This window comes from Aquila chrysaetos, chromosome 16 (assembly GCF_900496995.4).
Source record: "Aquila chrysaetos chrysaetos chromosome 16, bAquChr1.4, whole genome shotgun sequence".
In the NCBI taxonomy this organism is placed as follows: domain Eukaryota; kingdom Metazoa; phylum Chordata; class Aves; order Accipitriformes; family Accipitridae; genus Aquila; species Aquila chrysaetos.
Window position 1 is genome coordinate 1,524,928 of NC_044019.1, and position 27,984 is coordinate 1,552,911.

Consider the following 27,984-nt stretch of genomic DNA (forward strand, 5'->3'; position numbering starts at 1 on the left):
TTCCCCACGCAATCTGACTCAGGAGTGTCACCCCAACATGTTCACATTGCTTTTATTTAGGTCTTCTGCCAACAGTTACAGGGTAACAGATACTTGGGACTGCAAAGTCAAAGTTGCAAGCAAAAATCAGGACCAAGGCAAAAAAAAAAAAAAAAAATCCACAAAGGCAATCAAATCAAATATAAATACAATGTTCTGGAGCTCTTTAATCATACCGTTTTCTTTAATAAAGAGGTGGTTACGATCTTACAGTATTTTCTTTTGGCCTAATCCAAGGATTTTGTTACTCTTTACCAGTCTTAATTCCACGCATACAAAAAAAAAAAAAAACCAACCTGATATTCAACCTTTAAAATATAAGCCATATTTTCTTAATAAAATAAGTTTTGTGCTGCTGCTTGTTTAGTAAGTACTGTACATCAACTGTTCACGTCTATTTAACAAATGGACCATACAGAGTTCAAGCTAAAGCAAAAAAAAAAAAAAACCCACAAGAAAAATAACAACCCAAACAGAGTGTCTTGTAAACACCCTATGTACAGTTCAACACTTGCTCGTATAAAGGAGGTATGAAAGGGGCTAGAAATTGAACACAAAAGCACTGGAGTCCCGTAAATTTTCTTTCACAACTATTGAAGTGCAAATCACTCAGGCAAGATATGAATTTCACTTGTTTATTGCTGTCCTGCTGTCTGGCTTCCCTTCCTGAAAGAATCACATTCTTTTATTTCACACTGATTTTCCAAGAAGAAAACCTTCCGCGAGGCAACGTTGAATGCTTGGGCTTTTTGACACTAAAACATCAGGTCGTATGCTTGCGAATACCAGAACACCCCGACCGCCCCTGGAAGCTCTGGGGAGAAGGCTGCTCTGCCCTCTCGCCCCCGTTATGTTCAGATGTGAGATAAGGGAAACAAACAGCATTCAACAACTGACAGGCAAATGAAAGTTATTCCTCTTCCCACAAAACTGCATGCACCTGGCGATGTTTCCAGTTGCAGAAGGAACACGTGCGCATGGAGAAGGCAGAGACTCGGGAGCCATTCGGGATGTCCGTGTGGGGTTTGTGGCTAACTACAAATCCTGATATGTATCTGGGTTAACACCTATCCGCTATAGGTAGCAAAATGCACAGCACCTCAACATGCAGTTACTCATTTGCATCTCGGACAAGAAAAGGGTAGAAATGCTGAATGCTGGAGCCGCGTAGAAGGTACAGTGCATAGTCCATTATAGAAAACATGCGGGTAACTCAAACCCCTTCTAAATTTCTTCAAAATGGAAATAGGGTTTAAAGGGCACAGCAGCTACTGAGTTTGGCTTTTTTATTTATTCAAAACCATGAAAACCCAACGCAGAGGGTGAAATAAGGGCAGAACACGATCTGCAAGTCAACAGCTGAGAGTTTCAGAAGCTGTGAAGCTTTTGTGTAGTTAAAATTGCTGTTAAAAGTAGGTGCTACATCAGCAAGTCTTCATTCATAGTTTTCTATGAACAGCCACCTTACAAATGAGTGCAAATCTTAAAGGTCCATTTTACATTTCAAGTCTCAAGGTTAAAAAAAATTGTTACAGAGCAACAAGCTGTTTCTGTAAATGCCCACGCTATCTCTTTTCAAATGGTTAAAAATGGCACGTGCTATGCCACAGCTACTAAAAGACATTTCAGAATTCTAGACCCAACTAAAACACTAAAATAAAAACTAGAAACCAAAATACCTTTGCCCCTCGCTGCAGAACAGCAGCCAGGGGCTTTCCATTGTAATGCTGGTGAACAAACTGATTTGCAGAGAGAACCTTGACCTTAACCCCGATTTGATTCTTAACGAGGGGCTTTCTAACACAAGGTGAGCGGGTACAGCCCCTCTGAGATCATTTTGCTTTCAATGAACACAAGCCAGAGTTCTGAGGATGAGATGGAGAGGTGCTGAATTTGTGTCACTATGCAGGCACTTGTGTATAGGAATGTAGGCTTCTCATGTTGACACTTAGTGTTGATGCATTCCCTACTCTCTAAAAGCCTTCCTAAGAGTTCACTACCCTACTGACCATGAATAGTTCCTGGTCTCCTCCCTGTCACCTTGCAGATATACAGCAGTGGAGGTTGACACAAGGTGCAAAGGAGAATATGAACCAAATACTGTAGTCTTGAGGAAAAAAAGGACTGTGCTAAACGTAGGATCTTCACAAAACGTGACATCAGTGGGCTCAGCACTTAGTTTGCATAGCATATTGATGTCTTCATTTTTCACAAACACGTTGCCCAAAAAGAAAACGGGTAGAGTGAATTCCCGGTGTTAGGACAGATCAATGGGCCAACATGACCAATGTGGTTTTCATGAAGGCAAGGCAAGTTTAAACGTCAGAAAGTACAAAACAAAAAGGTGTGCTTCTATCCACGCGTACTGACAAGGGGCAGTGCTTGTGGTGGATCTGCCTTGGAAATGCGTTCACGTTTGGCAGTAAAATGATAACAGAGCTCTTCCCTTTAAGAGCTTGGTAGGAGTGTGCGTGTCATTTTTTTCTCTTGAAGGAAGCACTGTGCACACTTTCATATAAAAAACCCAGATAATCTGCCCACATGATACTGGTAATGAGTTGCTACTACTGCCCCACTGTGCATAACGGTCATTCTGTGCAGCAAAATGAGTCTGAAAAGCAGTCACTATGTTACTGTTGGGAAAAAGGCTTTTTTCCTGTTACAAACACAGATCAGTAGGAGTTTCCCCCACGACAATAACAAGGATTTCATCATTCTGACTAAGGAACAAATCTGGTGTGCTTTCAGAATAAAAAACCCTGTGCATGAGATCAGTGATACCATGACACGAAGAGCAGCAAAACCTAGCAGCAGAGAGGGTGACAGTTTGGAGGTGCTGGAGTTGGGGTACGCGGTACTTCGGAAAGCAGCCGACCCGGGCAGACATGTGCTGAACGCACATGGGAGACGGGCGCTGAGGAGTACCTGGCGCTGCACGGACTGCAGTTGGTAACACTCATCGGACAGGAAACGTTAGAAATCTCTGGTGTGAGCGCACAGCCTCAGGAATTGCGGTGATGTAAACTCTGAGAATGTTAATGACTTGTGTATTTTGGCAACAGACTCAGTATCGTATAAAAATAATGTTTAGTAAAAAAATCCCGGTGTCCATCATAAGAATTCAGGAAAAAAAAAAAAAGAGAAAAAAATTGATAGCGATTTCCGTCCTCATGGGATGAAGATGCCCCCATTTGTCAGAAACAGTTTTAAATAACAAGTAGTACATTGGAAACAAAAATGGGTCAGCAGCCATTAAACGTGTCCTATATGAAAGTGCACATCTTTCAATGGAGTTTAACCACCATGAGGTCATGATCTAACACAAACTGCAACTTAGGACCGTAGAAATTAACTCCTTCTGATGGAAATATGGACCACCATCAAGACAAGATTACTATTTTCCTTACAAGATTAAAAACATTGAAATTTTGCAGCATCATAGTAAGGCACTCACCCATGGAAAAGTCTGTGACTGTTGCTTCAAATGGCAGCAGCTAACTAGCTTTTAACACAAGGAAGACAGTTTTCAGTTCTGAGCTAAGTGCTAGGGTGCCTTACATTATATGGGGGGAATTATTCGGGGGCGGGGAACTGTTAGTGTTAGAATTCTCCTATAAACTAGTTGTTTTTCCCCTTAACCCATTAAAGCATCTCATATTCTAAAATATTAGTTTTATAAATCTAGTCTTCTGTTTTAAGGCTCTAAAAATCCCCTCCCCCCAACCCCCACAAAAAATACCTACCAGCGCCTGGTGGGCAACGGAGGACCAAATCCGCCATTTCACAGTCAGGAGTCTATAGTATTGCATCTTAAAAATGAAAACCTGCTTCCGCCTCCTGGGAGTTTTATCCCTTCCTTGAATGCCTTCATGTGTTTGGTCAGGTCAAAATTTTGCAAAGCCAGAAAAATTAAAAAAATAATCATCAGTCTCTTCCAATCCTACAAAGGTGTTGGATCTTTCTGTCCCGTGGTGCTGGTCTCCTGCCTCGAATCGACGCTGCCTGCCCTGCAGTGATTTCTCATTGGAAAAAAAACAAGGTGTCCCAATGCTTCCTCTTTTGTATGGCTCCTACAAATCTGAAAGCTTTCTTGAGTGAGGTAACAAAAGTTAGGCTTTCAAGCAAAGTACATGGTACGTAAAGTGTCCTGATGAACCTGCACAGCCTTCGCCAAGGCCTGGGGGTCTCTGCCGTTGCTCTGTCCAGATATATGGCTGCCCTCACCACTGAAAATCAAGGAAATCACTGCATAATTATTTCATATTTCCCCCCCCAGGAACACTGAGAAACCCCCTTGGAGATCAGGGTCCGCGAGCGCTGGCAGCACAGGAAGGCATCTCACCACAGCGTACAGGGATGCTGTGCGTGCCAGTGACCATGCCCGGCACTGCCGAGACTCCGGCACCTCGAGGTGGCTGCTAACGCTCAGACACCCCAGGGATGCTCCTCCAGGCCCGGGATGAGCTCAGGATGGGATTTAACCTTCCTTTACCCCCCAGTTCCCCTCTAGAGCTGGGACCTAAGAGGAAACAGCTATGTGCGAGTCTCCCCCCACAGAAAGGGCCTGCTGCAGTGCTGCTCTAACATGGGCACTTTCAAACACCGAGGCAGGGTGCTCATGCCCCCTGCCCATCCCTGGGGTCTGCCCTCCCGGGGCTGCAGGCAGAGCCCCCTCACCTGTCATGCTCCTTGTCCACGAGATGGTACCGTGCTCTGAATGCCACCAGCCGGGCGTAGTACGCCGGGGCCGGGATGGAGACCGAGCGGGTGCAGCGCACGTAGGTATGGCACAGCTGGTACGTGAGGATCTGCAGTTCATCCGCGGTGAACCGGTTGTCATCCCAGAGCACATAGTAATGGGATGGCCGGCTCGTACCCTGGGAAGGAGAGGGGGCAGTCTGAGAGGTGCTGCCTGCACCCAGACGCACGCAGCTGCCTCACATCCTGATCAGACCCTCCCCGATCAAAACAACCTGGCAGACAGCGTGGGCAGCACCGCGAGGCAGCAAAGCCCTTCACACTGAGGTGCAAGCCAGCATTAACCCCGCTGCCCCACGCCCAGGCACTGCCGGTGCTTCTGCGCTGCCATCCCTGGCTCCCAACACCGCACAGCCCACTGCATCGCATATCGCACCGGCTGCCCCCCAAACCGGGCCAGCTCCCCGCTGTCCTTGCAGGGGGAGAGGAAGCCAAAAAGCCTCCCTTGTGGAAGCAGCTGTAGATTAAATGAGTGCAATTTTTTCAGTACGGTTTCTGACTAATCTTGGCTGCCTGAAGAAAGGCAGCTGCAAAGCAAGCCGCCTGCTCCAGGGACGGCTGGCCCCAGTTCTCCCGCCCACGGCCAGACAACAGGTCCCTGCTGACAATCAGGCGCCCCAGCGAGCCCGGCACGCTCAGACACCAGCTGACAAGCTGCTGAATTGGCCACTCTGAAGGAGGAAAATCTCGTAGGAGAGATCCTTGGCTCCAGGAGAGAAATCGAGTACGTGCCACATAATGCAGCAGCAGTGCCGTCCCAGCACCTGCTCGCCAAACCACCGCAATGGCAGCTTGGATTGAACTGCCCACGTCTCCGGTGCTGGAGGGAGGCTATGACAGGGCTGGGTCAGATGCACAAGAGCGCAATCTGCAACAACAGCCGAAGAAAACCAGCAGCTTCACAACAGCCAGCTCCGCAGTGCGGTACCTGAATGCCTGCATGACTGCACAGGTAGAAGTCGAACTCAAAGGGGTGGGTGATATTTGTATCCACTGTTGTTCCTGCTGGGATGTTCCCACTCTTCCCAATCTACAGGGAATAGAAAGAGAGATCCAAGCACTGCAGAGTTCGGTTATTTCCAGCTGCCCAGGGCACTGTCCGTAACACACCTGCCCTGCACCGGGGCCATGGCGCAGGGACCCCATTTCAGCATCTCAGTTTGAGAGCACCATGCAGAGCTGCTCCCCAAGTGCCTGTTAAGGGGGGACAGAAGCAGCTCATCCTGCTCTGCTCCCTGCCCGAACAGGCTTGCTGGCATTTTCTGCAAGCATCAGCACCAGGCATGTCGTGGAGATACAGCAAACACCATCAGAAGGAAAGCAGGCAGGGTGAGGGCTGTGCACTGGCCCACCCTACTGTAGAAATGAGGATTAAGTGAGCAACACTCCAGGGATCTCTGCAGAGCGTACACTAGAGCCTCTGCCAAGAGATACTGGGGCTTTTGCACCCTGATCAAAAACTGTCCTCCATTCCCAAGATTAAATCTTCATGGTCAGGTAGAGCCAGAGTCTGATTAGACTAGATCTAACCACTAAATTTAGATCAAATCTAGGAAAAAGCTACAGCAATCAATGTTACTGCACAGCACACATGAACAAGCTGTGAGCAAGCAAGGGGTTATTCATCCTGTCACGTCAGCGGCTACAGCTATCACCAAAACAACAGATGTTTTCAAGCTGACAGAGGCTATTTCAAGAGAGTCACCAGGATCATCAGCACCCAGTAACTCATAATAACAGCAAACAGCTGTCTGGGTTTCTAGAAGCAGTCTAATCCGCATGGATGCGGGAGTCAACCGAGCAGCACGTTTCATTCAAGAAAGAGCTCTCTGCCTGCCAGCGGTGAGCTTTCCCCTCGGCAAAGTCAGGGCTGGCTCCTCCTAAGGGCCAGGGATGAATCAGCCCCCTCTGGCCCTGGCACCCCACGGTGCTCACCCTCTCGTTCTTGTCCGCACAGAAGAGACGGGTGTGATGCCTTTTCTGGACGACAATGTAGGTGATGCCAGGCTGGTAATCCTTTTCCAGTTTGATGCAGGCATCTCGGATTGCTAGGAGCTCATAGTGAAGGATCTGGAGAGACAAGGGCACGCAGAGTGAGGGGACACACCGGCACCCAGCTGTCCCCGTGCACCCTTAGGGAACCCTGCGGGAGCGCGTGCAGCCCTGCTGGCCAACGGGGATCCGAGGGGTCCTCACCTGCGGGAGCTGCCCCTCGGGAACACCATCACGGTAGAAGATGATCCTGGTGGGTTTGAAGCGGGTGGATTTGTAGAACTGGATGAGAAGCTCCCTCACCATGTAGGACAAGTCCTCGATGATTTCCTGCCGAGGACGCTGCACGCGCACCGTGGCACAGTACCGGCTCGGGTGGGCATCCATGCTGCCCACAACCTGCAGTGACAGAGACAGGCCAGGCTCATGCATTACAACGGAAAGGATGGAGGGGCCATGGGACATTCCCAGCCTCCACCTGCTTCCAACACCCACAGCTGGCAGTGGGCAGAGCACCTGAGCTCACAGATCAGGAGATGGGACAGCAAATACTGTACTGGCAACAAGTGCCCAAAAGGGACATCCCTGCTTGCAGCCACATCCCATTTTCACACTCTGCCATGCCCTTTGCAACTTTTATGGGAATTTCCAGCAAGACAACTTCGCTGGTGCTACTGAGCGACATGGCTGTGGGGACTGTTGCTGCTCTGCCCCTGCTTTGCTCCTCCTGCCCAACAGCAGAGGTGCGAGGGGGGAGTGGGGCTGCCCTTTCCGCATGCCTAAGCCCTTCTCCCTCCATCCCTCACTCAAGAGGTTTTTGGCTTCCACAAAGGACTGTGTGACCCCAAACCCTGCTGTGCTGTTTTTGTCAGGGCAATGACATCCCCAGGGTACAAAACCCCACCCGCAGTTGCAATGCCGCTGCTGTAACAGCTGCTGCTGAGCTCTATATCACGGCAACACCAGGGAGCTCTGCTGTCGGCCGGTCCTTACCCCTCCGACTGCGACACAACTGCCCTGCCCGCCCCGGGCTGCCTGGAGACCCTCTGCCCAAAAGGTGACTGAAGCAGGTCCATGTTTGCACAGAGCATTTGCCAGCGTCACATCCCTACGCCTGCCCTCGCTCGGCTGCAGGCAGTGGAGCTGCCTCAGACGGCCGTGGTCTGCCCCGCCAGCACTGCTGCCTCCAGAGGACACAGCGGGGTTGTGTCACCGCACGGCAGCCGTCGAGCGGGGAGTTCCCATCGCAGCCGGGTGCTCTAGAGGGGAGACCTCAAAGACGTCAGGGCAAAGAGGCCGAGAGCAGTCGGGCTCGGCTGTGACGCGGGGCTGGGGGTGCAGCGTGAGTCACAGGCATCAAAGCAGGTGCTGGCCCATGCTGGGAGACAAATGCCCAGCTGCTCCGCTGCACTGCGTGGTCCGTGTCTCCCCGAACGCAAGGAAAGCATGGCAGACCCCACGTCCTCAGTGGTGTCGAGCCTGCTGCCCCTGCCCTCAGCAACAGTTTCACTTTTGGTTTGCAAATGGAGCTCTAGGGTCTGGGCTGCACCACCGGAGCTGATGCGTGCAACAGAAATGTTTCCTTTGGCTTCAGCCATGGACCCCCTTCTATTGTCTAATTAACAACACACCAAGGACAAGATCATGGCCATCTGAAGGCTCCACCCTTCTCCTCCCCTGCAGCTTCAAAAAAGCTTTCATAAAAATTAAGAAAAAACCCCCTCAGTGGTCCTGCACAAAAAAACACAGAAGGTGTTTTCAGAGGGGAAGCGTTGCCGCCAGGAAACAGACTGTTCTGTCCCACCCACACCTACAGCAAACAGCCAAAAGCATTTCCCAACGCCTTCTAATTAAGAAAAAAACACTCCTCCAAAGACGCATTTGCATGCCAAGGAAAACCTGAGCTATGAGTCCTGGAAAGTTAAGAACTTAATAGGAAAACGCTGACGTGCTTAATTAAAACAGACGCTACAAGAACCTGACACTCTTCACTGCAACGAGCACAAGGAAACGTCTTAGAGCCTGACAAGGGGCGCAAGCTGCCACCCAGCCTCACCAGCATGCGAGTGGCACTTCACTCGATGGATGCTCCTTATTCATTTGAGGTGAAGGCAAATCCTCCTCCCCAAAAGGCTCAGAAGAAGCCCAGTCACCCCAGTTTCCCCCGCCGTCTACAAAACCCCAGCTCTCCCGCCTGGGGAAGGTCCCTCACAGGGCTGCACTGAAGGACCGAGATGCCCAGCGATGACTCCTGCGAGCGCAGCAGCGGCACTGAGCTCCCTGCACACCCTGTCCGACAGTGCTCGCGGGGTCCAGCACATCACGAGCCCCATCTGCTGGCAGCTGCCAGCTCTCCCCGCCCCAAGAGTGGGATCAAAACACCTGATAGGGCATGGGGCCACTCTGAAAAGTTTCACCATGGGGACGGTAGTGGCACAGCCCCTTTACGGACACAGCTCCTGTGTTCCTGCAGGGCTCTCGGGCACCAAGCCTGGCCCCAGACAGGGAACTTACAGCCGTTATGGAGGGTTTCTTCCCATCTCCTGCTGGCGGGTGAGTGACATCAGCCCCGAGGAAAATCACTGGCTGCTGAAAGACGGCAGAGCTGGTAGGAGAGAAGAGAAAGCAGCAGTCAGCCTTTCAGGGCCATCTCAGGGTGATGCACAGCCCAATGGAGGTGAGCAGATCACACAGAGGACGTCTCCCGACCTCCAGGCTCTGGCCTGGACACATCAACAGCTCATTACAAGGTGAGACAGGCTGCAAACCCCCATTTCAAAGAGCTACTTTATGCAGCTGCCCACAGGACCCCTCCTCCCCAGGAAAAACCAGGCAGGCAGCACCGCCAGGGACTTGGGAAACAAGCCCCAAAAATGTGAGAGGCAGCGGCCGTACGAACCGCTGGTGAGGCACAAGGATGTTGTTGATCCCGCCAAGCTTGACGTTGATCTTGAGGCAGAGGTTGGAAAGGGTCTGCGGGGAGGTTTTCACCACGTTCTTGACCTGGACACACTGCGTGGCCATTCCCAGGAGGGTGTCCCCAACGCGCTTCACCTCAGCTGTGGGCAAAGGAAGCAGATGAACATGTAGGCAATCGGCAATGCACCGCTTCCAGCAGCATCCTCAGAAACGGGGAAAGAAATCACCGCGGGAGGAGCAGAGCCAGCCCTGCTGAGCCAGAGCAAAGCCCCTCTCCTCTCCCCGCTCACCCCTGCCCCAGACGCACCGTAGACCGGTGTTTTCCCTGGCAGGATGACAATGATGAGCTGAAGCCCTGAATAGGTGTTCTTGAGGTGTCGAAACATGGGCTCCACACTGTCTGCACCCTGGGCGTATTTACAGAAACAGGGCTGGCCTTGGATCGGCATCCCTGCATCCTTGGAGATCTTGCGCAGCTGGTCTGTAAAGTTCCTGTGCCCGGGAGGAGAAGCAGTGAGCCCTGAGCCCTTCCGCACGGCAGCTCTGCCACGCACCCCAGCCACCAAGCAAGGTGCAGGGACCCGCGGCTGGAGTGCTGCGGCACAGTACAGACAGGGACATCGCGGCACTGCGCCTGCAGTTTTACAGCATCCAGCAAGTGCATGGCGTGGGAAACACAAGACCAACACGTGTTAGAGCTGAATCGTCCCCTCTTGGTGCCCTCTTACCCAGGTACTGACTCTTCCTGAAGTGATGGAGCTGTGAGCCGTTCTCCGTTAGTAAGCTGGAGAAGCGGGGAGCAGACCTGCTTGATTTCCAGGTGATTTGCAAAGTTGATGCAAGCCTTCACTTACCAATCCGGACAAAGTGCTCAGCCACACTCTGGATTTTTGGATTGTCAAGGATAAATTTGATGCAGGGAGAGCCAGAGGGAGTGCGGGGCTCCCAGCTCTGCCCCAAAGGGGTCACAGGAGGAGTGCGGTGTCACTCCCACCTCCACCCACTGACTGCAGACGTAGAGACTTTGAGCTGCTCCAAACCATCCCAAACATTAACCGTGCCAAATACCCAGAAGAGGCACAGAAAATGCTCGCCTCAATGCATCCACTCTCAGTCAGGAGAAACCCAAGTCCCCAGCAGAATCCAAAACCAAGGTGACCATTTCCCTAAGTCAAATAAACTGTCCCTGCTCTGTGTCACTTTGCTACCGAAGCAGAGAGTCTCTAAGCTACCAAAGCTTTTCAAAAAGCCTAAGACTGCTCTGTAATAAAAACCCGGGGCAAGTCAGGATGCTTCCTACATGAATTATATTATTTCAGAAAGGGTATTGGGGAAACTTTTAATTAAATATCCCTCACAACCCCATCTCTCTGAGGAGACTCAGCTGAGAAGAGTTCAATACAGCCTTAGGGCTGGCAGTATCAGATCACAATACTGCAGCTACCTGATGCAAAGAGCAGATCGAGGAGAGTGTGACTGTCAGCTCACATCTGCTGGAGTGCCGATGTGCTCACTCTAACCTGGCAGGCTTTGCGATGGCTCAGGGACTGTCTGCAGCCAGGATAAACAGTCAGGCACTCTGGATAAACTAGCAGAAACAAGACTGAACACCCAGTCTGAACCTGGATTGAATTTGTACCACAAGCAATTCAGCTGTGTGCAGATCCAGTATTAGCGATGAAGGACGTGCAGCCCCAGGCTGGGAGCAGCAGGGTGGCCGCACCACGAGCCACGGCTCCCCCGGCTCACCCCACCCACGCAGGCTGCCCCTTTCCTTACTTCAGCACCTCCTCTCGACACTGCTTCTGCGGGGCAAAGCAAGCAATCGCCCAGACTTTGATCTCAATGCCGTTGTAGAACTGCTTCCCTCGCATGTCCCACACGCCTTGGTTGGGAGTTGCAATGGCCCGGTTCTGCAAGGCAAACAGACGGTCAGAGCGCTGCCGCATCCTGCCCAGCCCCACGCCAGCAGGCCCCGGGGAGCACCGGCACGTGCCGTGCTTGTGCTCCCCACCACAAAGCTGCACACCCTCGCCGGAGTCAACTCCCTGACTGCCAGGGTCTGCTGTGGCGCTCGGCGGTGGGCAATTTACAATCTCAGCTCCTCAACAGTGATGGAAAATTCACCCGAGCTGCCTTACCCTGAGCATCCCTCTCCCCTTCAGCTCACTTTTTTTGTCATCAAATGACTCTTGGCTACAACTTTCCGAACAGTTATATTGCCAAAAAACGAAAAAACCCAAACCCCAGGCACTCTGATAACCTACAAGCTCAAAGCTCTAACCTACAAATGTGAAGGTAGCAAAAGTTTTGTTCAGGAACAGCATTTTCTGGTGTGAAAACATCTCTCTGCACAATGCAGCTCAACACCCGGGCAGTGCAGCCCTGCTTACCCTGCCTCCATACTGCAGGATGGGCGCCGGCAGGACCCTCCCTGTCACCTCCGTCATGTCATCTTTCACCTTGATCCCAAACTCCTGAATGTACGGATCCAGGTTGTAGCTGGCGTTCTTCATCTGCAGAGGGAAGGAAGGGCCATGGGAGGGAGTGAGACCTAACTGCTGCATCCCACACAGCTTCAGCTGGCTGGGAAACACAGGCACCTAAAGTCATGTTCTCTATAGAGCTGAAGTCCTCTCCATAAGGGGAGGGCAAGTGGTTTAACACAAAGGGCCAAACTCTGTCCTCCAAACTTACCCATGGGGGACCCGATTTTTGAACGCACTGACCAATGCAACCAAGAGCAGAGCCTGCTTCTGAGATTTAAGGCTTCAGTGGTAAGGTTCAGACTGGCAAGAGACTGTTATCAAGAGTCGCAGAAGGAATATCAAACGTCCCCAGCTTCAGAAGCCCAGAGACATCAGTTTGGGTAACAAGAGCACCATTAACCAGCTCCTGCCTGGCTGCTGGCAGAGCTGGGTTCCCCTGGCTCGCCCCAGGCTGACCTGCAGACAGAGTTCCCGTACCGCAGTCCCACAACACACAGTCCCCACGTACACCCAGAGCCGGCGTCATTTCTCTAATTTGTTTTCCTATTTTTAGTTCCAGCTCCCTTTGGGTCAGGTTCCATCAGCGCGAGGACCTGAATTTGCTGCACACGAGTTTCCACGGTCACTTTGAGCTGGGGTCCTCTATGCAAGTGTCCGTTACAGACATGCAGGTGTCTCTGGGGATTCAGTGAGAAGAGGGGGATAAACACAAGCCATTAACCCCACCAGCATCTTCTGAGCAGGTCGCAGCTCTCCAGCGCAGAGCAGCTAAGGACCACAACAAGGTTCATCACAGACAAGACACCATAACCTGCCATCAGAGCCGCAGCCCTGATACCGTCCCTCCCACCCCTCCCCAGGGACTCGTGCCACGTACCAGGCGACTGATTTCCTCCTGCCTGTCTGGGGCAGACCTGGCTGTTGCTTTTATCATGGTTGACGTTTGATTGTCTGTGAGCTTCTTGATGCACCGCTGGCCTGCCACGATGTTGCACACCTGCACGGCAGGGGAGAGACAGCAGCCATGCGTTAGGGACAGGGGAGACACGGGGGACCGTGGCTGAGCTGTCCCACGCGCATGGCACACGGGCTCTGCAGTCAGCCCCAAACCAGAGGTGCCGAGCCTGCAGCTGCAAGAAAATGGCATTTTTACAGCATGGTCTCCTCCCTCGCTTACTAGAAGCGGCTCTTGACAGGTCAACATTGAGGCAACTAGTGCCCACGACACATTAGCTGCAGAATAATGTCATGCATCTGCCAGCAAAGGCCACTTGCCTTTACTTTGCATGGTGCCCAAAAGCCGGGGCGCCCAGCGGTGCAGAGCCCTCACTCACCTCCAAGGGCAGGTATGTGTGCTTCTGCTCCTGGCCAACCTGGAGACAGGGTAGGTGGGGGTATTTCAGCTGCAGGTTGTATTTCTGCTTAAAGTACTGAGCCACTGTGCACTCCACTGTCTGACCGCTCTCCAGCTGCAGGGGAAACCTGGCAGAAGCAGGACACGAAGGATGCACCTACTCAAAACAGACACTTCCAGACCTCAAGCACTACCTACTCTGGCTGGGAAGAGAGGGAACTGGCAGGCTCCCGCTCTGAGCTACCATAAAAGAAAATAAAAAGCACAACAGTGGTATTTTCAGAAATCGAGTCAGGAATACTCTGACCCCAGTGTGGGACTGAGGTCCCATAAATAAAGCTCTCCCTCACTAATCCAGCTAATCAGGGCAAATGTTTATTGCAGGACATGCCACGCATGCCACTGTCAGGTACATAAATACAGCACACTGGCGCTCAGGAGGACTTCTGTGCTTGGTGACCTCCCTGGGAGCTGAGCTGAGCTCCAGGGAAAGGTTAACCAGCCTCTCCTGGTACGGGGCAGTGGCTCCGGAGTAGGCAGAGTGCGGGGGGCAGGAGCGGTACATCTCCTTTCAAAACCACAGGAAAAGAAGATTAAACTTCCTGGCGGCAGGGCTGAGGGGTGCCGTGCCATCCATAGTCAGAGTGCATGATACCCGGCCTCACCCAGCACCAGCTGTTCCCAGCTCCATAAAGAGCTCTGTGAAAATGAAGAATTGACCCGATATTCTTTATGGAGCCAAAATTAGACAGGAGAGCCAGCATGAACACCCTGGCGAGGTGTCACATTCCTCCTGCGCTCGCCAAGGCCCAGGGCTGGGACCCAAGGATGCTGGAGCACAGGAGAAGCGGGGTGCACATGGTGACAGGCTCATGAACCCCAGTGAGATGCACCTGGAGATGGGGTTGTGTGACAAAGAAATGTGGCTGTGGTGAGGTAGGTGCCCCCCCTTCAGTGGGGGCTCTGAAGTCTGACAGCGCCGGCCTGAGCGTGCACTGCTAGTTTGGTATCAGGCAAGCACGAGCCAAAATTTCTTGCTGTGGTTTTTTTTGGTTGTTTTTTTGGGGGGTAGGTTTTTGGGTTTTTTTTTATTGTTAGCAAAATTTCCAGAAACACTACAGAAACTTAGGGGGGGTGGACAGCCTGAAAAACTTTCCGCCCTCCCCTCCAGCTCCACTCAGCGAGCACCCAGCAGAGAGCACGAGCACAGTCCCTCCTGCCCCAGCGCTGTCCCCTCCGCTGCCCGCACGGGGAGGTCTGGAAGGTCCACCTGCTTTCCCCCCAGCCTCTGCCTCAAACCCTGTTTTGCTTCCAAGTCTCCCTGGAGGCAATTCCCAGGGCAAACCCCAGTGATGAGCCCTGGAAAAACCCGTGGGCTGTGGCACCCAATAGCTTGGTGCTGAGGGCACCGCCTCCGTGGTGCTGTAGCCCCCGTCCACGGGGGACTGTGGGGAACAGGGCAGCCCCCAACACGGAGGGGTGCCCAGGCCCAGCCTGCTCCCAGGCACATGAAAATAATTTCAAGGCAGGGAATCGCTTTATCCCCTGACAAAGCTTCTGCTTTGGCAGTGTCTATTTTAAGAAAGAAGAAAACCAAACTCGGAGGTAAAAACTAGGACAATTCCTGGCATGCTAACTCCCGCCCGCTGCGGCGCGCCGCCTGCCAGACAAAGCATCCTCTGCACTCCCACCCTCCTCTGCATCCCGCTCGCCTTCACCACGCATGACATAGAGCTGCGCGAGCTGCTGCGCCCAAAACCCCTGCAGAGCCCCAACACATCCCCTTTTGCCATCACAGGCTGGAGTTTCCCTTGAGCTCTCCCTAACGACACCAGCAGCTGCTAAAAAGGAGAACAGCTCGGATTTTTCCAAGGGCATCTTCCCACCCGCCTTACGTCTGGTGGCTGGCCGGCCGCCTGGTAACGTTACACACACGGTATTTCCTCTTCATCTGCCCGCAGTGGGTAACCTCGACTTTCAGACCTGATGCAAGACAGGGAGACACAGCAGAGTCACTGGAAAGGAGGGAGCAATTCCCCTTTGCCCAACTTCCCCGGGACACCACCAACATCTCCCTTAAATAATTAACTGCTTGCAGAGCAGGTATGCTTGCAGATGCCCTGTGAAATGCACGAGGGAGGCAGTGGTGCCCCAGCAGACATTTTAAATGACCAACCCCTGTACCCCACACCTCGCTGCAGGGGCTGGATGGGAGACAAGCCACAGTCGGTGTCTGGGTCAGTGCCTGGCTGGGGATGGGTCCCCAGCGCTCCCCGGGGGCTCTACCTTTGATCTCCTTGGTGAAACGCACTCTCTGCGAGTCCGTCAGGGGCTTCGGCTGCTCGTCGATGTTCCGGATGTCCAGCACCTCGCACATGAACTCAATTACGGGCTGGGCTTTGTAGAACGCGGTGGCCGACACTGCGGGACGGATACCACAACGCGTCTATGGTCTCTCCCAGCAGATGGACCTGGCCCAAAAGCCGTCCGGATCCAGCCTCTCCACACACACCCAGCCCCACCACTGCAGTTCCCCAAAATGAAAAATACATCACCATCAATGTTGAGCATCATCTTCCACATGGCAGGCCTGACCGACTGGTGGAAACCGAACCAGACCTCCCTGCCGCCTCCCAGGGGATGGTAGTAGCCTTCGGGGGGGGAGAAGAAGGAGCGGCCAACGGGAGTGTACCTGTGAACCAGGGCAAAATGTGTCAAATGGCACATGCCAGTCCCACCACCAGCGACTGTGAAGCACCCCTCGCCCCTCTGAGCTGCCGCTCGCCCTGCTGGCTGCATCACCCTGTTTATTTCTATTGCGAGAGCATCCACAGCGATTGCACCGAGCTGCACGGCAGGCATGGCCACCTCCTCCCAAAGACCATCAAGGTCAGTCCCAGCCCCAACAGGCTGCCAAGGGCAGCTGGTCCCCTCCCTGGCATGCTCGGTGCTTGCAGCACAGCCCCTGCTGCCGCTAGCACCCACCCGCCGTGCTGCCCCTTGGAGCAGGTACCTCATGGAAGCCAAGTGCCTCATGGCAACATCCAGCGCCTGGACGGACTCCAGGGGGACAGGGATCTGCCCGCTGACCAGGGCCTCGTGCAGCATGCGCCAGCTCACAATGGCCATCCATTTGATGGAGACCTTAAATATCCTGTCCTTGCCTTCCCCTGGGATCGTCACCTCAAAGTCAACCTGGGTGCAGAAGGGAGGGAAATGACCATGGCATCCCCGCAGGCGCAAGGGGAGGAGGTCATTTTTAGCTGGTCCTTCCCAGGCAGGAGGCAGGTCGCACTGCCTGAATGGGGCTTGCCACCCCCTCTTACCCGCTCGTTTCCAATGGGTAAGGCTGTGACAGTGTAGATGTTCTTCTTCCCATCGTAGACTGGCTTTCGGTCGCCAAAGATCTGCGGTTTGAAGTGCTGTACCATGTACTCCACGACTTCCCTACACAGGCGAGCAGGACAAAAAGGAGGGGCAGGGGCAGAGAAAGGCGAGGTTCATTTTGCCGGTTTCTTTACAGCCCACCACCTCCTGCAAGCTGCCCTGTCCCCAGCCTCCTGACTCAGTGCACTTCTGAGCCACAGGGCACCAGAGAGCAGAGCCGAGTCCCACCCCGGGCAGGAGGGCCTCTGGACAAGCAGCCACGCGCCTTGCCCCACAGCTCAGTACATCAGCTTTGGCAGAGTGAGTTTACATGGCATGCAGGAATGCGCACCCGCCAGAGCTGGCCGCAAACCCACCGCGCATGCCGGGAGGGCGAGAGGGAACGACTCACTGCCCACGGCCGCTGAAAGCATGTGCAGCATCTGCTCACCGGCCTTCGGGGTGCAGAGCTACCCAGGCTGCCGGGGCAGGAAAGGAAGGGCAGCGAATAGGACATCAAAAAGAAAAACAAAGAAAAGTACACGATGGCCCGAGGTCTGGGCTTGCTATTTTTAAATACGGGATTGTTGCCAAAATAGCACAGCTGCTTTGAAGAAGCAGGGGACTGTGCCGAGGTTCAGGACCTCTGAGACTGCCAGGGGCAGGAACCAACGCTGCTGCACAACCACGGCTGGTGGGATCCAGCCACCCACAGATGCTGGGAAGCGCTGCGACCCCTGCCACCATGTCACCCTGATGGCTTCCACTGGTGAAGAGAGAGACAGGCACTTATGGAGCCTCCACAAGGAAACTGGAAGCGGGGAACGAGTGCCAAAACCTCTAATACTTGCCTTACCTGTTGACTCTGCGTGGACATTTGTCAGGTTTGATATCCACTTCATAATGATACACATCAATCTTGGGAATGTCCACTTCAAAGTAGTTGGCCAAGAGCTTGATGGGCTTCCCAACGGTTCCTATCCCGGGCCGACGCGGCGCTTGAAACACCTGCTGCAATGGTGGCAGGTATGCGCCTGCAGCTGCAGGGAGAGAAAAGGGGTCGGGGGGCTGGGAGAAACCCCATGCCCAGACAGACAGACAACACAGAGTCACAGCACTCTATCACCGCATCCCAAACCGGAAGATCTCCCGCTACTCATGCTCCTGGCAGGAGGTGGCAGTGGCAGAATTCGGACCAGCATAGCTGGAAGCAAATTCCTTGGGCATCATCCGGCAAGCGGCAACTGAGCCATCAAAGTGCAGTCGCCAAGCCCTCGGCTCTGCTGTGCCACCACCAGCTGTGTAGTTGTCAAACCATCCACCGGCAGATAAATAATCTCTGCTTTGCCTTAGGGAAAGGAACTCATCCGGGACCACACATGGCAGCAGTACAAATCTTCAGAGGACAAGGGACTCCCACCGCCTGTCCTGACCATGGGCACACCCATGTCCTGGCATACACCACGATACCCGTAACTCAATTCCCTGACCAGATGCGGGGACAGAAGGTCATATTCAGTTCTCCTGACACCGAAGGACAGGTTGTACCTCATGTCCACTTTAAAAGAGCTTTGAAAGCACCCGCTACGCCACTGCAAAGCTGCACTTCAACTCCTGTTTCACACAAGAAATGTCGCAATATGCAAACAACCAGAACAGCAACAAGAAACTCTCCAGCCCTGGTTTTAAAAAGCAGAGTCTCATATCTGTGCCAAGAGCTTGCCACGGGTCTGCAGCAGCAGCAGCAAACTTCACCTGAAGTGTGTGAGAGACATCGGCACACTGAATTAATGAAGATACACTCAGACCAAGCCCAGACCTCCCAGGGCTGTGGTGCATTTTTATTGCCCATCCCTTCCCCAGCTCATGCAGGAGGAAACCCTCTGGCAGCATCTCTCCAGGCATCGCCAGCATCCCATCCCACAGGATGGCGTTTGCTGACCAACAAGCACAGAGAGGGCCAAGCATCTCGCCTGTCCCGCTGCACGGCAGTGACGGCAACATCAAAGCCAACCCATGCTGGGCTCCGGCACGCAGAGCGCTTTGTTGTAAGGGCAGCTCCAAAAATAGCCTAGGTCTGACAGTTCCGCAGCACAGAGCGGGAGGTGGCACTGGACTTGCTGGGTCGCGGGGTGAGGAGAAATGGGATGCTGTTGCGAACCCCAAAGAAGAAAGCACCCATCTAACGCTGCCAAGGGGCATTGCCACGAACAGAGAGGTCTCGCCCAGTTCCACCTGCCAGCTGTGGCTGGTGGATACACTCTACCCCTGCCTCCACATGTTTTCCTCCAAATACGTTGCTCTTCTGCTCATGGAACACCCGGGGTGGGTTTTAGCAGGGAAGGGGTTTGCAGGCACCCTCTGCCCCCGCATCAGGGCTACGGTGGTCCTGCCGTGGGGAGCTCAGCCAGAACGCCCTGGCAGCACAGGCCGCCTTTGTGCCGTGGCCAGGCCAGCCCCTGCCCCGCTGATTTACAAGCCAGCGCCGGCACAATGGGGAGGCTCTGCCTGATGGGAGGAGGCGAGGGACCACGTCTTCTCTGGGAAGAGAAATACAGCCCCACCGAGACACCCAGGACTTCTGCCGGAGGCGAAGTGAGGGGCTGAGGAGCTGGCAGTGGCCCCACCGCCTCCGTCCCCAGAGCTGCCTCCAAGCAGAGAGCAGGACTGGCTCCAACAGCAGAGAGCTGCAGGACTGCCCCTCTCCAAGGGGATGCAATTCCCTGGATACTCCATCAGCAGAGACCTGCAGACATGTGCTTTTTCCCCTTCATCCTCCAGCAAATTCCGACTCACTGCCGGAGGGAGGATGCCACAAGAAAGAGGAAACACGTTATTGCATATGCACTACACGGTTACTTAACTGCTAGATTTTGCAGGATAACAGCTTGCTTTGGTTTTATACTGGTTATTAACGATGGTGTTTCGAACTCCAGGTCACAGGATAACTCAAGTCCCAGTACCTGAACTTTTGTTTTATCCTTAACCCCTCCACAACGTAATTCTCAACCGCTATTCAGCAAAAAAAAAAAAAAGGTCACATCGATGAGGAAGGCTAACTCCAGGGAAGTTGCTGATAAAAAACAGAGAAAATTAAGAACAGTTTGATGAAAACCTCCCATGGATTATGGGAGGTAGCGAAAAAAATCAATCCCTTCAAGCAGCTTGGGCCCCAAACTCATAAAGAGGAAAGTACCAGTTTTTCCACAAAGCCCATTATACAGACTTACTGTTGAAGTTCTGGAGATGCAGGGACAGATACCAGTGCACGGCCACAGGACTGAACTGTGTTTCTAAACTGACCACACCCTTGGACTCAAAGGTATCTTAAAATATTGCCAAAGAAGCATTCAACACTGCTGCTCTCTTGAGGAGACATTTGCCCTTTCTGCCCTGTTCCCACCTCGCCCGTCTCCACTTATCCCAATCTGCATCTTCTATCTGTTTCTCAAACCCAGCGACGTCTCAGCCAGCTGGGCCGGGTGCGGGGAGCACAGCGTATAGTATATTCAGAGTGCTCCATCTGGGTGGCCAACTGTCCAAGTCAGCCCCCAAACAGCGTCCCGGCTCCAATTTCGGCTCCTGAACACATGGTGCTCTTAGCACCCCTTGCTCCCATCCACCTTCTTTTTAAAACCAAATTTCAATTCCAGCCTAAAAATATCAGAAGCAGAAAAATAGAAGAGCAGCAAACTAAGCTTCAAATTTGCTTTTTACTTTTGCAACCCATCTCTGCAAGACTTTTCCTGCCTATGGAAGGCCACCACATCGCAGGACACCAAGGGGACGGGACGACCTTTCTGAGCATCCAGGGCCGAACTGCAGCATTAACTTCTGCAAAGCCAACCTCTGCTCTTGCTTCTGCCCTGCGGCAGGAGCCTGGGAGCTCCAAAATCTGACAGGAGCCGGCCTGCCGGCCCCAGCGCCTCCTCAGACAAGGCAGCATGGGACTCGGAGCAGTCCGACGAGCAAAACGGGGATCTCCGAGACCAACGCAGGGCTCGGACCCCTGCAGGCACTCACAGCTGCTCCAGGACAGGGCGGCCACCAGCACCCGCGAGACAAACGGCTGCGCTGCACTCCAGGGGCAGCTCATTTTAAGAAACTCATTTTCAGATGAGCTACTCGCGGTATAATTCATGTCTCCACATGACGAACATTTCTTGGCAATCGCCAGCTCCCTGGCTGCAAGCTGATGCATTTTTAAATCTTGGTTCCCAATGGAAGAGGTATTTGCCAGCGCTGCTGGAGCCTCTGGTCCCTGCTCTGCCTTTTGAGCGAGAAACCGCGCAGCCCGCTTGCAAGACCTGGCAGAGGACAGCAGCTCTCCGCTGCTTTCCTTGCAACCACATCAAGGCCAGCACTCGCAGTTTCTCCTCTCCTGGACCTTCTCACCCCCGAGATGATCCCAGCAGCCATGCGCGAGCAGGACAGCCTCTCCATGTGCCCACGGCATCCACGCACATGCAGGGCAGCAGCCACAGCTCAGAAGCTGCCTGGTGGCACTTCGGTGCCGGAGAAGACCTGAAGCAGGTTTGGGGCCAGCAGGAGCTGCGCTGCAGAGGGGCGACCAAATGGTCCCGCACCCATCCCGCAACCCCAGCGCTCTGCACCTGCCAGCCCAAAAATAACGCTTTGCCATACAAACCCTCTTGCCGGAGGATCACCAGATGCTTTATGAATGTAAAGCCTTGCAATTAGGATCATGAATCACAGATGAAGGAGTTGGCCTCCAGCAACGCAAAAGTTGGCTCAGGAGTTTGATGTGAGCCACGAGATATTGCAAACTCAAGATCATATAAATGGCAGCCTGGCTGGAGGGAGCAGCACCGCAATGGCAGGGAGATGCTCTGCAAAGACCAGGGCAGGACACAAGACCAGTGTCGAGGATGGGAAAGTTCCCCCATGGGCTGACTCAGAGGGTTTTATTTTGGTGACCGCAGACACACGGTCCTCAAATGCAACAAGCCGGAGCAGCCGCCCCAGCAGCCCAGCCCCAGGCTCGCCGTAGGGGTTGTGCTGCCTGCCCGGAGCTCACCCAGCAAAGCAGGGAGGGATAATGACTTTTCCTTTCTAAATTACTTTAAGATCCAAAGATTTTTTTAAAAAGCCATTATCTGTGCACAGCCTGGTGCAGTGGTGCCTACCCAGGACGCGGCTATTTATAAGAGCGGTGATGTGGGGCAGCCAGCACAGGGAGCGGGAGCAGGGGTGATGCTCAGTGCCCGATGGGCGCTGTGGCATCCAGCACCTCCAGTGTGCGAGATGGGCTCTCACCTGGCCTTGGCTGCTTCGGCCCAGGTGGGAGAGACTCCACAGCCCTTTGGTGAACACGCAGGCTGGGCTCACCCCTTCTGCGCCACGTCCCTGACCCAGAGTGCTCAGGGTTGTATTGGCTTTGTGTGGCAAGGTTTTGGTTACAGGGGTGGCTTCTGTGAGAAGCTGCTGGAAGCTTCTCCCATGTCCAACAGAGCCGACGTCAGCTGGCTCCAAGACGGACCCGCCACTGGCCAAGGCTGAGCCCATCAGTGACGGTGGCAGCACCTCCAGGATAACAGATGTAAGAAGGGGAAAAAACTGCTGCAGCAACTACAGCTGGAGAGAGGAGTGAGAATATGTAAGAGAAACAACTCTGCAGACACCAAGGTTGGTGAAGAAGGAAGGGGAGGAGATGCTCCAGGTGCCAGAGCAGAGATTCCCCTGCAGCCCGTGGGGAAGACCATGGTGAGGCAGGCTGTCCCCCTGCAGCCCATGGAGGTCCATGCAGATCTCCACCTGCAGCCCAGGGAGGACCCCACGCCGGAGCAGGGGGATGCCTGAAGGAGGCTGTGACTCCGTAGGAAGCCCACGCTGGAGCACGGAGAAGTCCTGCCCCTGAAGATGATGGAGTGGCAGAGACAACGCGTGATGAACTGACCCCAACCCTCATTCCCCATCCCCCTGCGCCGCTGCTGGGGAGGAGGTGGAGAAAATGGGGAGTGGAGTTGGGCTGGGAAGGAGGGAGGGGGTGGGGGGAAGGTGTTCTAAGGTTTGGGTTTATTGCTCATTATCCGACTCTGATTTAATTGGTAATAAATTAAACTAATTTTTCTCAAAGCCAAGTCTGTTTTGCCCGTGACGGTAATTGGTTGAGTGATGTCTCCCTGTCCCTTATCTTGACCCACAAGCCTGTCATTGTGTTTTCTCTCCCCTGTCCAGCTGAGGAGGGGGAGCGATAGAGCGGCTTTGGCGGGCACCTGGCTTCCAGCCAGGGTCAACCCACCACAGGGTACCCCCACGATTTGCCTCAGTGCAAATCCTCCTGAAAGCCGCCCTCCGCCTGGCTCGGAGGACGCTGTGCCGGGGAACCCCGGGCAGCACAACGCAGCATCCCTGGGCACCTTGTGCCTGCAGTCCCTGGCTGCAGCTCAGAGCAGCAGAAAAGGGGGCCAGTGGCGAAACGGGCCGGTTCCCCTTTGGTAGAAGAAGCCTCATTAAAAAGCGCCCCAAACCACCCGGAGACAGGGGGGCTTCTGCATACCTCAACTCTCCATGGCGAAGCTGCACAGGCTCCCACTTTGTCATGTAAATGCGGGCGCCCGGGGCCCGGGGGCTGGAGGGCGAGTGTTGTTCCTGCAGCACAATGCGGCCAGTGAGCGGGATGAAATCTGCCTGCCATTATAAATTCAGCGGCCCGGGAGAAATCACAGACTTTCGCACACAAAAGCCGTGCCCTGGGGATGCGCCGGGAGCATCACCGCCGCTGCCACCACCACCACCCCTTCGCCGGGTGCACGCGCAAAGCACCGGCGGGCAGAGACGGCGGTGAGGGCAGCGCCGCCAAGGTGAAAGTCCGTTTGGGGTAATTATTGCTGGAATATGCTTTGTTTCTATTATTTATTGTAACAGCTGGGGAACATGACCTGCTGCCCAACAGCTGCCTGCACCCAGGCAAAGCCGCCGGTGGGACGGCATGAAATTACCATGTCATTTAAATCCTCTCCAGCGCCGCATTCAGCTGAGGGGCCACGGGAACGGGGCCGAGACAAAAGGGAGTTTTATTGCGGCGGCGGGTCCCCGTCAACCCCCTCCCCATGCACCCGGCACTGCCAAAATACAGCCGGGAATCGGAGAGGAGGAAGCGGGGCTGCGGCACACCAAACGCTGCTGGACACTCAGCGTGGTCCATCCTCACCCTGAGCCATTTCCTACCCTAAACCAGCCCCAGAAACCACCCAGGGAAGAGAAACCCCCCAGTCGGGAAGCAAAGCAAGTGGCAGCACCAGCAGGAAAGGCAACTGCTGGCAGGGCGAGCAATCAGCTTTCCCAGTCTCCAGGCTCAACATCTTCAAAACTGCCAGCTCTAAGCAGTGACCGACGCCGTCCCACAAAGCCCAGACTTCAAAAAGCACCACCTCATCTCTGCCAGCCCACACATCACACCCGCCGCCTGCTCCTTCCCGAGTCGCCGTGAACATAACCAGGTTCACGCAGCTGCAGGCGCTTTTTGGTTTGACACTAAACCGAGTTTAAGTAGATCACACCCATGCGGGGCAGAGGGCTCCGGCTGCAGCCGTTGACGTGCAGCATTAAACCTGTCCTGTGCGCCACAGCCCATCTTCCAAGGGGAAGTCTGAGCTGCCCAAGCGCTGCTCCTGCCCCACATTGTGGTGGCTGCGTCCAAGAAATGTGCCAAAACAGGCTCTAATCTGTCTTACTACGGTATTTACTTCTGAAAGCAGTTTAGTTCTTTGTATCCTCGACACGGAGTGGCAAGCGCTGCAAAGGGCATCGTCGCGCCCTGTCAAACCTCAGCTTCCCGCTTAGAAATAGCGGGTGACAAACTTGAAAGCATCAGGTTAAAGTTCTGCCCCACCGCCGCCGAGGCCAGTGCTGCCTGCCGCACCCGGTGTGCATGGTCCCGCAGCCCGGGCTGGGCCAGAGAGTGAACCTGTGGATGCTGCAACGGAGCATAACAAGCAGCAGCAAGAGCATCGCCACGTCCACCGCACCCGTTCGCAGGGATTGCAAACCAGCTGCTTTGGCTCCAGGGAGAGCGGCACAGTGTGGTGATGCCAGCGGCACGGACATGGCTCGACCCGCGGCGGCATGAGCCAACCCATGAGGGTCTTGCTGAGCCAGCCCTGGCTGCCCAGTGGCTCCGCGTCCCCCTTTTCGCTCCCTCTGATGGGGTGCAAGAAGCACCCATCACCATGAGTGCCACCATCTCTGCCAAACGCACCACGCGGCTTGTCCGGACTGCGTGACCCCGCACCATGAGCCCGGGGTCCCTGCTAATGGCGCCTGGACCGGGCAAAAGCTGACACCCCTCCTGGTCTCGCACCACTCCCGCAGACTTTCCAGGCAGCAGCCAGGGACGCGCAGAGCTGGGAGCAGCAGACAAAGGCAGCCCCCAGCGCCAGAGGGGACAGGACAAAGGCGACGCCGGCTCCTTTCCATGTCCCTTCACGTCCCCGCAGTGGGTGCACCATGCCACGGGCAGCCCCGCAGAGCCACCGGCCAGGGTCTCCTGGTGAGGGGTTTAAAACCCACAGGCAGCTTCGCCACAGCTCACCCTGCCGAAAGAGCAGCGCTTTTCTGCCTGATTTGGCTTCCTTTTAACATCTGCCATCTTAATAACTTGTCCCTGTTCTGTTCTTCCCTGGGTTTAGAGAGAGGCTGCAAATAGTATTTAGAGATAAATCATACACGCTGTGTCTCCAGGCAAGGTGCTTCTCCCAGTTTTGTTTCTCAGTATAATCCCATCCCAGAAACAGACACGTGCGATCTCATGTTTCCTGAAGATAAAGAGATCCAACAGACGGAACAGCTTTGGGGTTTTTGCAGGGTTTAGCACAGGAAGACAACGGTTAAGATTAACAGCATTTAGGAAGTTTGTGAGGGATAAAGAAAACTAAAAGTTGGGGGGAAACTGACTTCAGTTTTTAAAACTAGTGCATGCATGCCTCCCTGAGCAGTGCCTGCGGGTCAGAAGATGTCCCAGGTTCCCTCGCCACCTTTCCAAATGTCTTTGAGTTGGGCACATCCAGGCACACGCTGGGTTTCTGCTTTATTACCCTGACAGGTCATGGCCTGGCATCGTCAGAGCTCGAAAGTGAGCCCCATACCTGGGCTCCGTTGCAGGCAAAGGGATGCTAAGGCAGGGCAGGATCTGCGGCGGCTCCTGCGACACGGCGTAAACGTCTCCCCTGCATGCAGGGTGACCCGGGTGTGAGCAGACGTCCCCCAGCAAGATTTGGGGAGGAAAGGGGAAATTTCCAAGAGCGCAGCATCAGAGCCCTGCTCTCAGCGCAGCCCCCACCACCCCAGGGACCCCCCGCGCTGCCAGCGGGACCAAACCCCAAACCCATACCCCCCGAGCGTGGCCCTATCTTATCCGAGAGATCGTTTTAAAGCACCAAGCACCTTAACAGAATTAGTTAAGGCCGGTGGTAGGAGGGTGCAGGCGCGCCGGCAGCATTATCTGCGTCGCCCGAGGCGGCAGCGCCGCTATCGCCCCGAGGCACCGGCAAAGCCCTCGACGCAGCCACCAAATCACGGCTTCCAGAGGCCAATAAATCAGCCCCAAACACAAAGCGCCAGCAGCCAGAAGGTAACGCAGACACGAAGAGGTCTCCATGCAACACTTAAAATTAAATACCGTAAGGAAGGTCCAAAGTTTGGTCGTAAACCCGCAGCAGTTTTATGTCAAAATCTCGCCACGCCACCGCATTACAGCGGGCAGCAAACTTGCCAGCACGAGAGCCGCGAAAGGGCAGCGGTCCCCAGTCCCCACCGCTCCCTCCCCTCCTCCTGCCTTGTTTTAGGCACCAAAATCCTTCTGCGACTCAGAGCAGCACAAGTTCGCGACGGTCACGCCGAGCACGGGAGCGAGCAGCTGCCGACGTGACGGCCGGCCGGGCGAGTTTTGGGGAACAGCCTGGCGCGAAGGGTCCAGACCGAAAGCACCATCAGCTGCTCCCAATTCCCGCCGGGTGCGCGGAGGTAGGAGTGGGGGGACGTGGGGGTACGGGGTGACTCTGGAGCTCAGCCCCCGCGGCCCCTCACCAGCAGCCGGCCACGCACAGCCCCGGCTCCGCGCATGCCCCGCCGTGGGGAGAGGAGCCGCTTCGTGCTGTCACGGCGCGCAGCATCGCCGGCCCCACGCCAGCTCCCGGCTGGTGCCCCGCTCCCCGAAACACCGCACCGGAGGGGAGACGGGGAGCTGGGGGGGGGGGGACGGGGACGACGACGGGGAGCTGGGGGGGGGGATGCTGCCGCTCTTCTGTGTGAGACAGGCCCTTTGCGCAGGGCTCACGCCACGCTTTGGGGGGGACGGGGACCCCACGCTCCCAGCTCTGCGGGTCAGACACGTCCCCCCCAGCCCTGCACCCCAATCCTGCGGGCGCTCTGCCCCGCACGGCCCCCTCCGCCGCGCCCCCCCAACAACCTCCTGCCCTCCCCAGGGCACCCCGGGGGGGACAAGCCCGCCGTCTCCTCGCTGCCGCCCACCCCGAAGCGGGGCAGCCCTGAAGCCCCCCCCCCCCCCCGACACCCCCAGCCCCCCCAGGCCGGCTGCAGGCCCAGGCAGGAGCGTTCCCCGCACGCCCCCCCCCCCACCGTCTGCCCCTCACCCACCCCTGCTCAGCCCCCCCCCCACCCCGATACCCTACCGCAGGGCCCCCCACCGCTTCCCATGGCATAGCCCCCCATTGCACATCCCTCGCCCCCCCCCCCGCGGGCTCCCCCCATTGCACACTCCCCCCCGCACATCCCTCCATTGCACGCCCCCCCCCATGTCCCCCACCTCACCCCCACTGCGCAGCCCCCCCCCTCAGGCCCCACAGCGGGCCCCCCCCCCCGCCCCGACCCTCCCTCATCGCGCAGCCCCCGTCACACGCTTCCCCCCCCCCGCCATTCCACGCTCCTCCCCCCCCCCCACCAGACCACCACTACCTGCTCCGGAGGGTCCCGCTTCCATCCCATCCACGCGGGCGCCGCTCCGAGCCGGGGGCCGCGGGCAGGGGCCGGGGCCGCGGGCAGGGGCCGGGCAGGGCCGGGGCCGGTGACTGCACCGCCGCCCGCCGC

The 27,984-nt window shown here is 55.2% G+C and overlaps 1 protein-coding gene across 2 annotated transcripts; it reads right to left on the reverse strand.

The window, feature by feature from the left end:
- Positions 1 to 36: 36 nt before the first annotated feature.
- LOC115351835 (protein argonaute-1) lies at positions 37 to 27,984 on the reverse strand. 2 transcript variants are annotated; one of them, XR_005934122.1, is made up of 20 exons: positions 27,853 to 27,984; positions 17,774 to 17,957; positions 16,878 to 16,998; positions 16,565 to 16,746; positions 16,107 to 16,243; positions 15,838 to 15,972; positions 15,447 to 15,534; positions 13,532 to 13,679; positions 13,075 to 13,194; positions 12,102 to 12,224; positions 11,488 to 11,621; positions 10,016 to 10,200; positions 9,689 to 9,848; positions 9,304 to 9,394; positions 6,994 to 7,188; positions 6,733 to 6,867; positions 5,726 to 5,827; positions 4,717 to 4,916; positions 3,783 to 4,265; positions 37 to 3,541 (listed from the first exon to the last, which is right to left on the reverse strand). XR_005934122.1 is itself a non-coding variant. In XM_030039172.2 (19 exons), exons 1-19 carry the CDS (start codon positions 27,875 to 27,877, stop codon positions 4,157 to 4,159), a joined length of 2,574 nt encoding a protein of 857 aa, XP_029895032.1. In that variant the 5' UTR covers positions 27,878 to 27,984; the 3' UTR covers positions 37 to 4,156. The 2 variants fall into 2 exon arrangements, 1 of the variants encoding a protein (XP_029895032.1); XM_030039172.2 differs by having other exon boundaries at positions 37 to 4,265.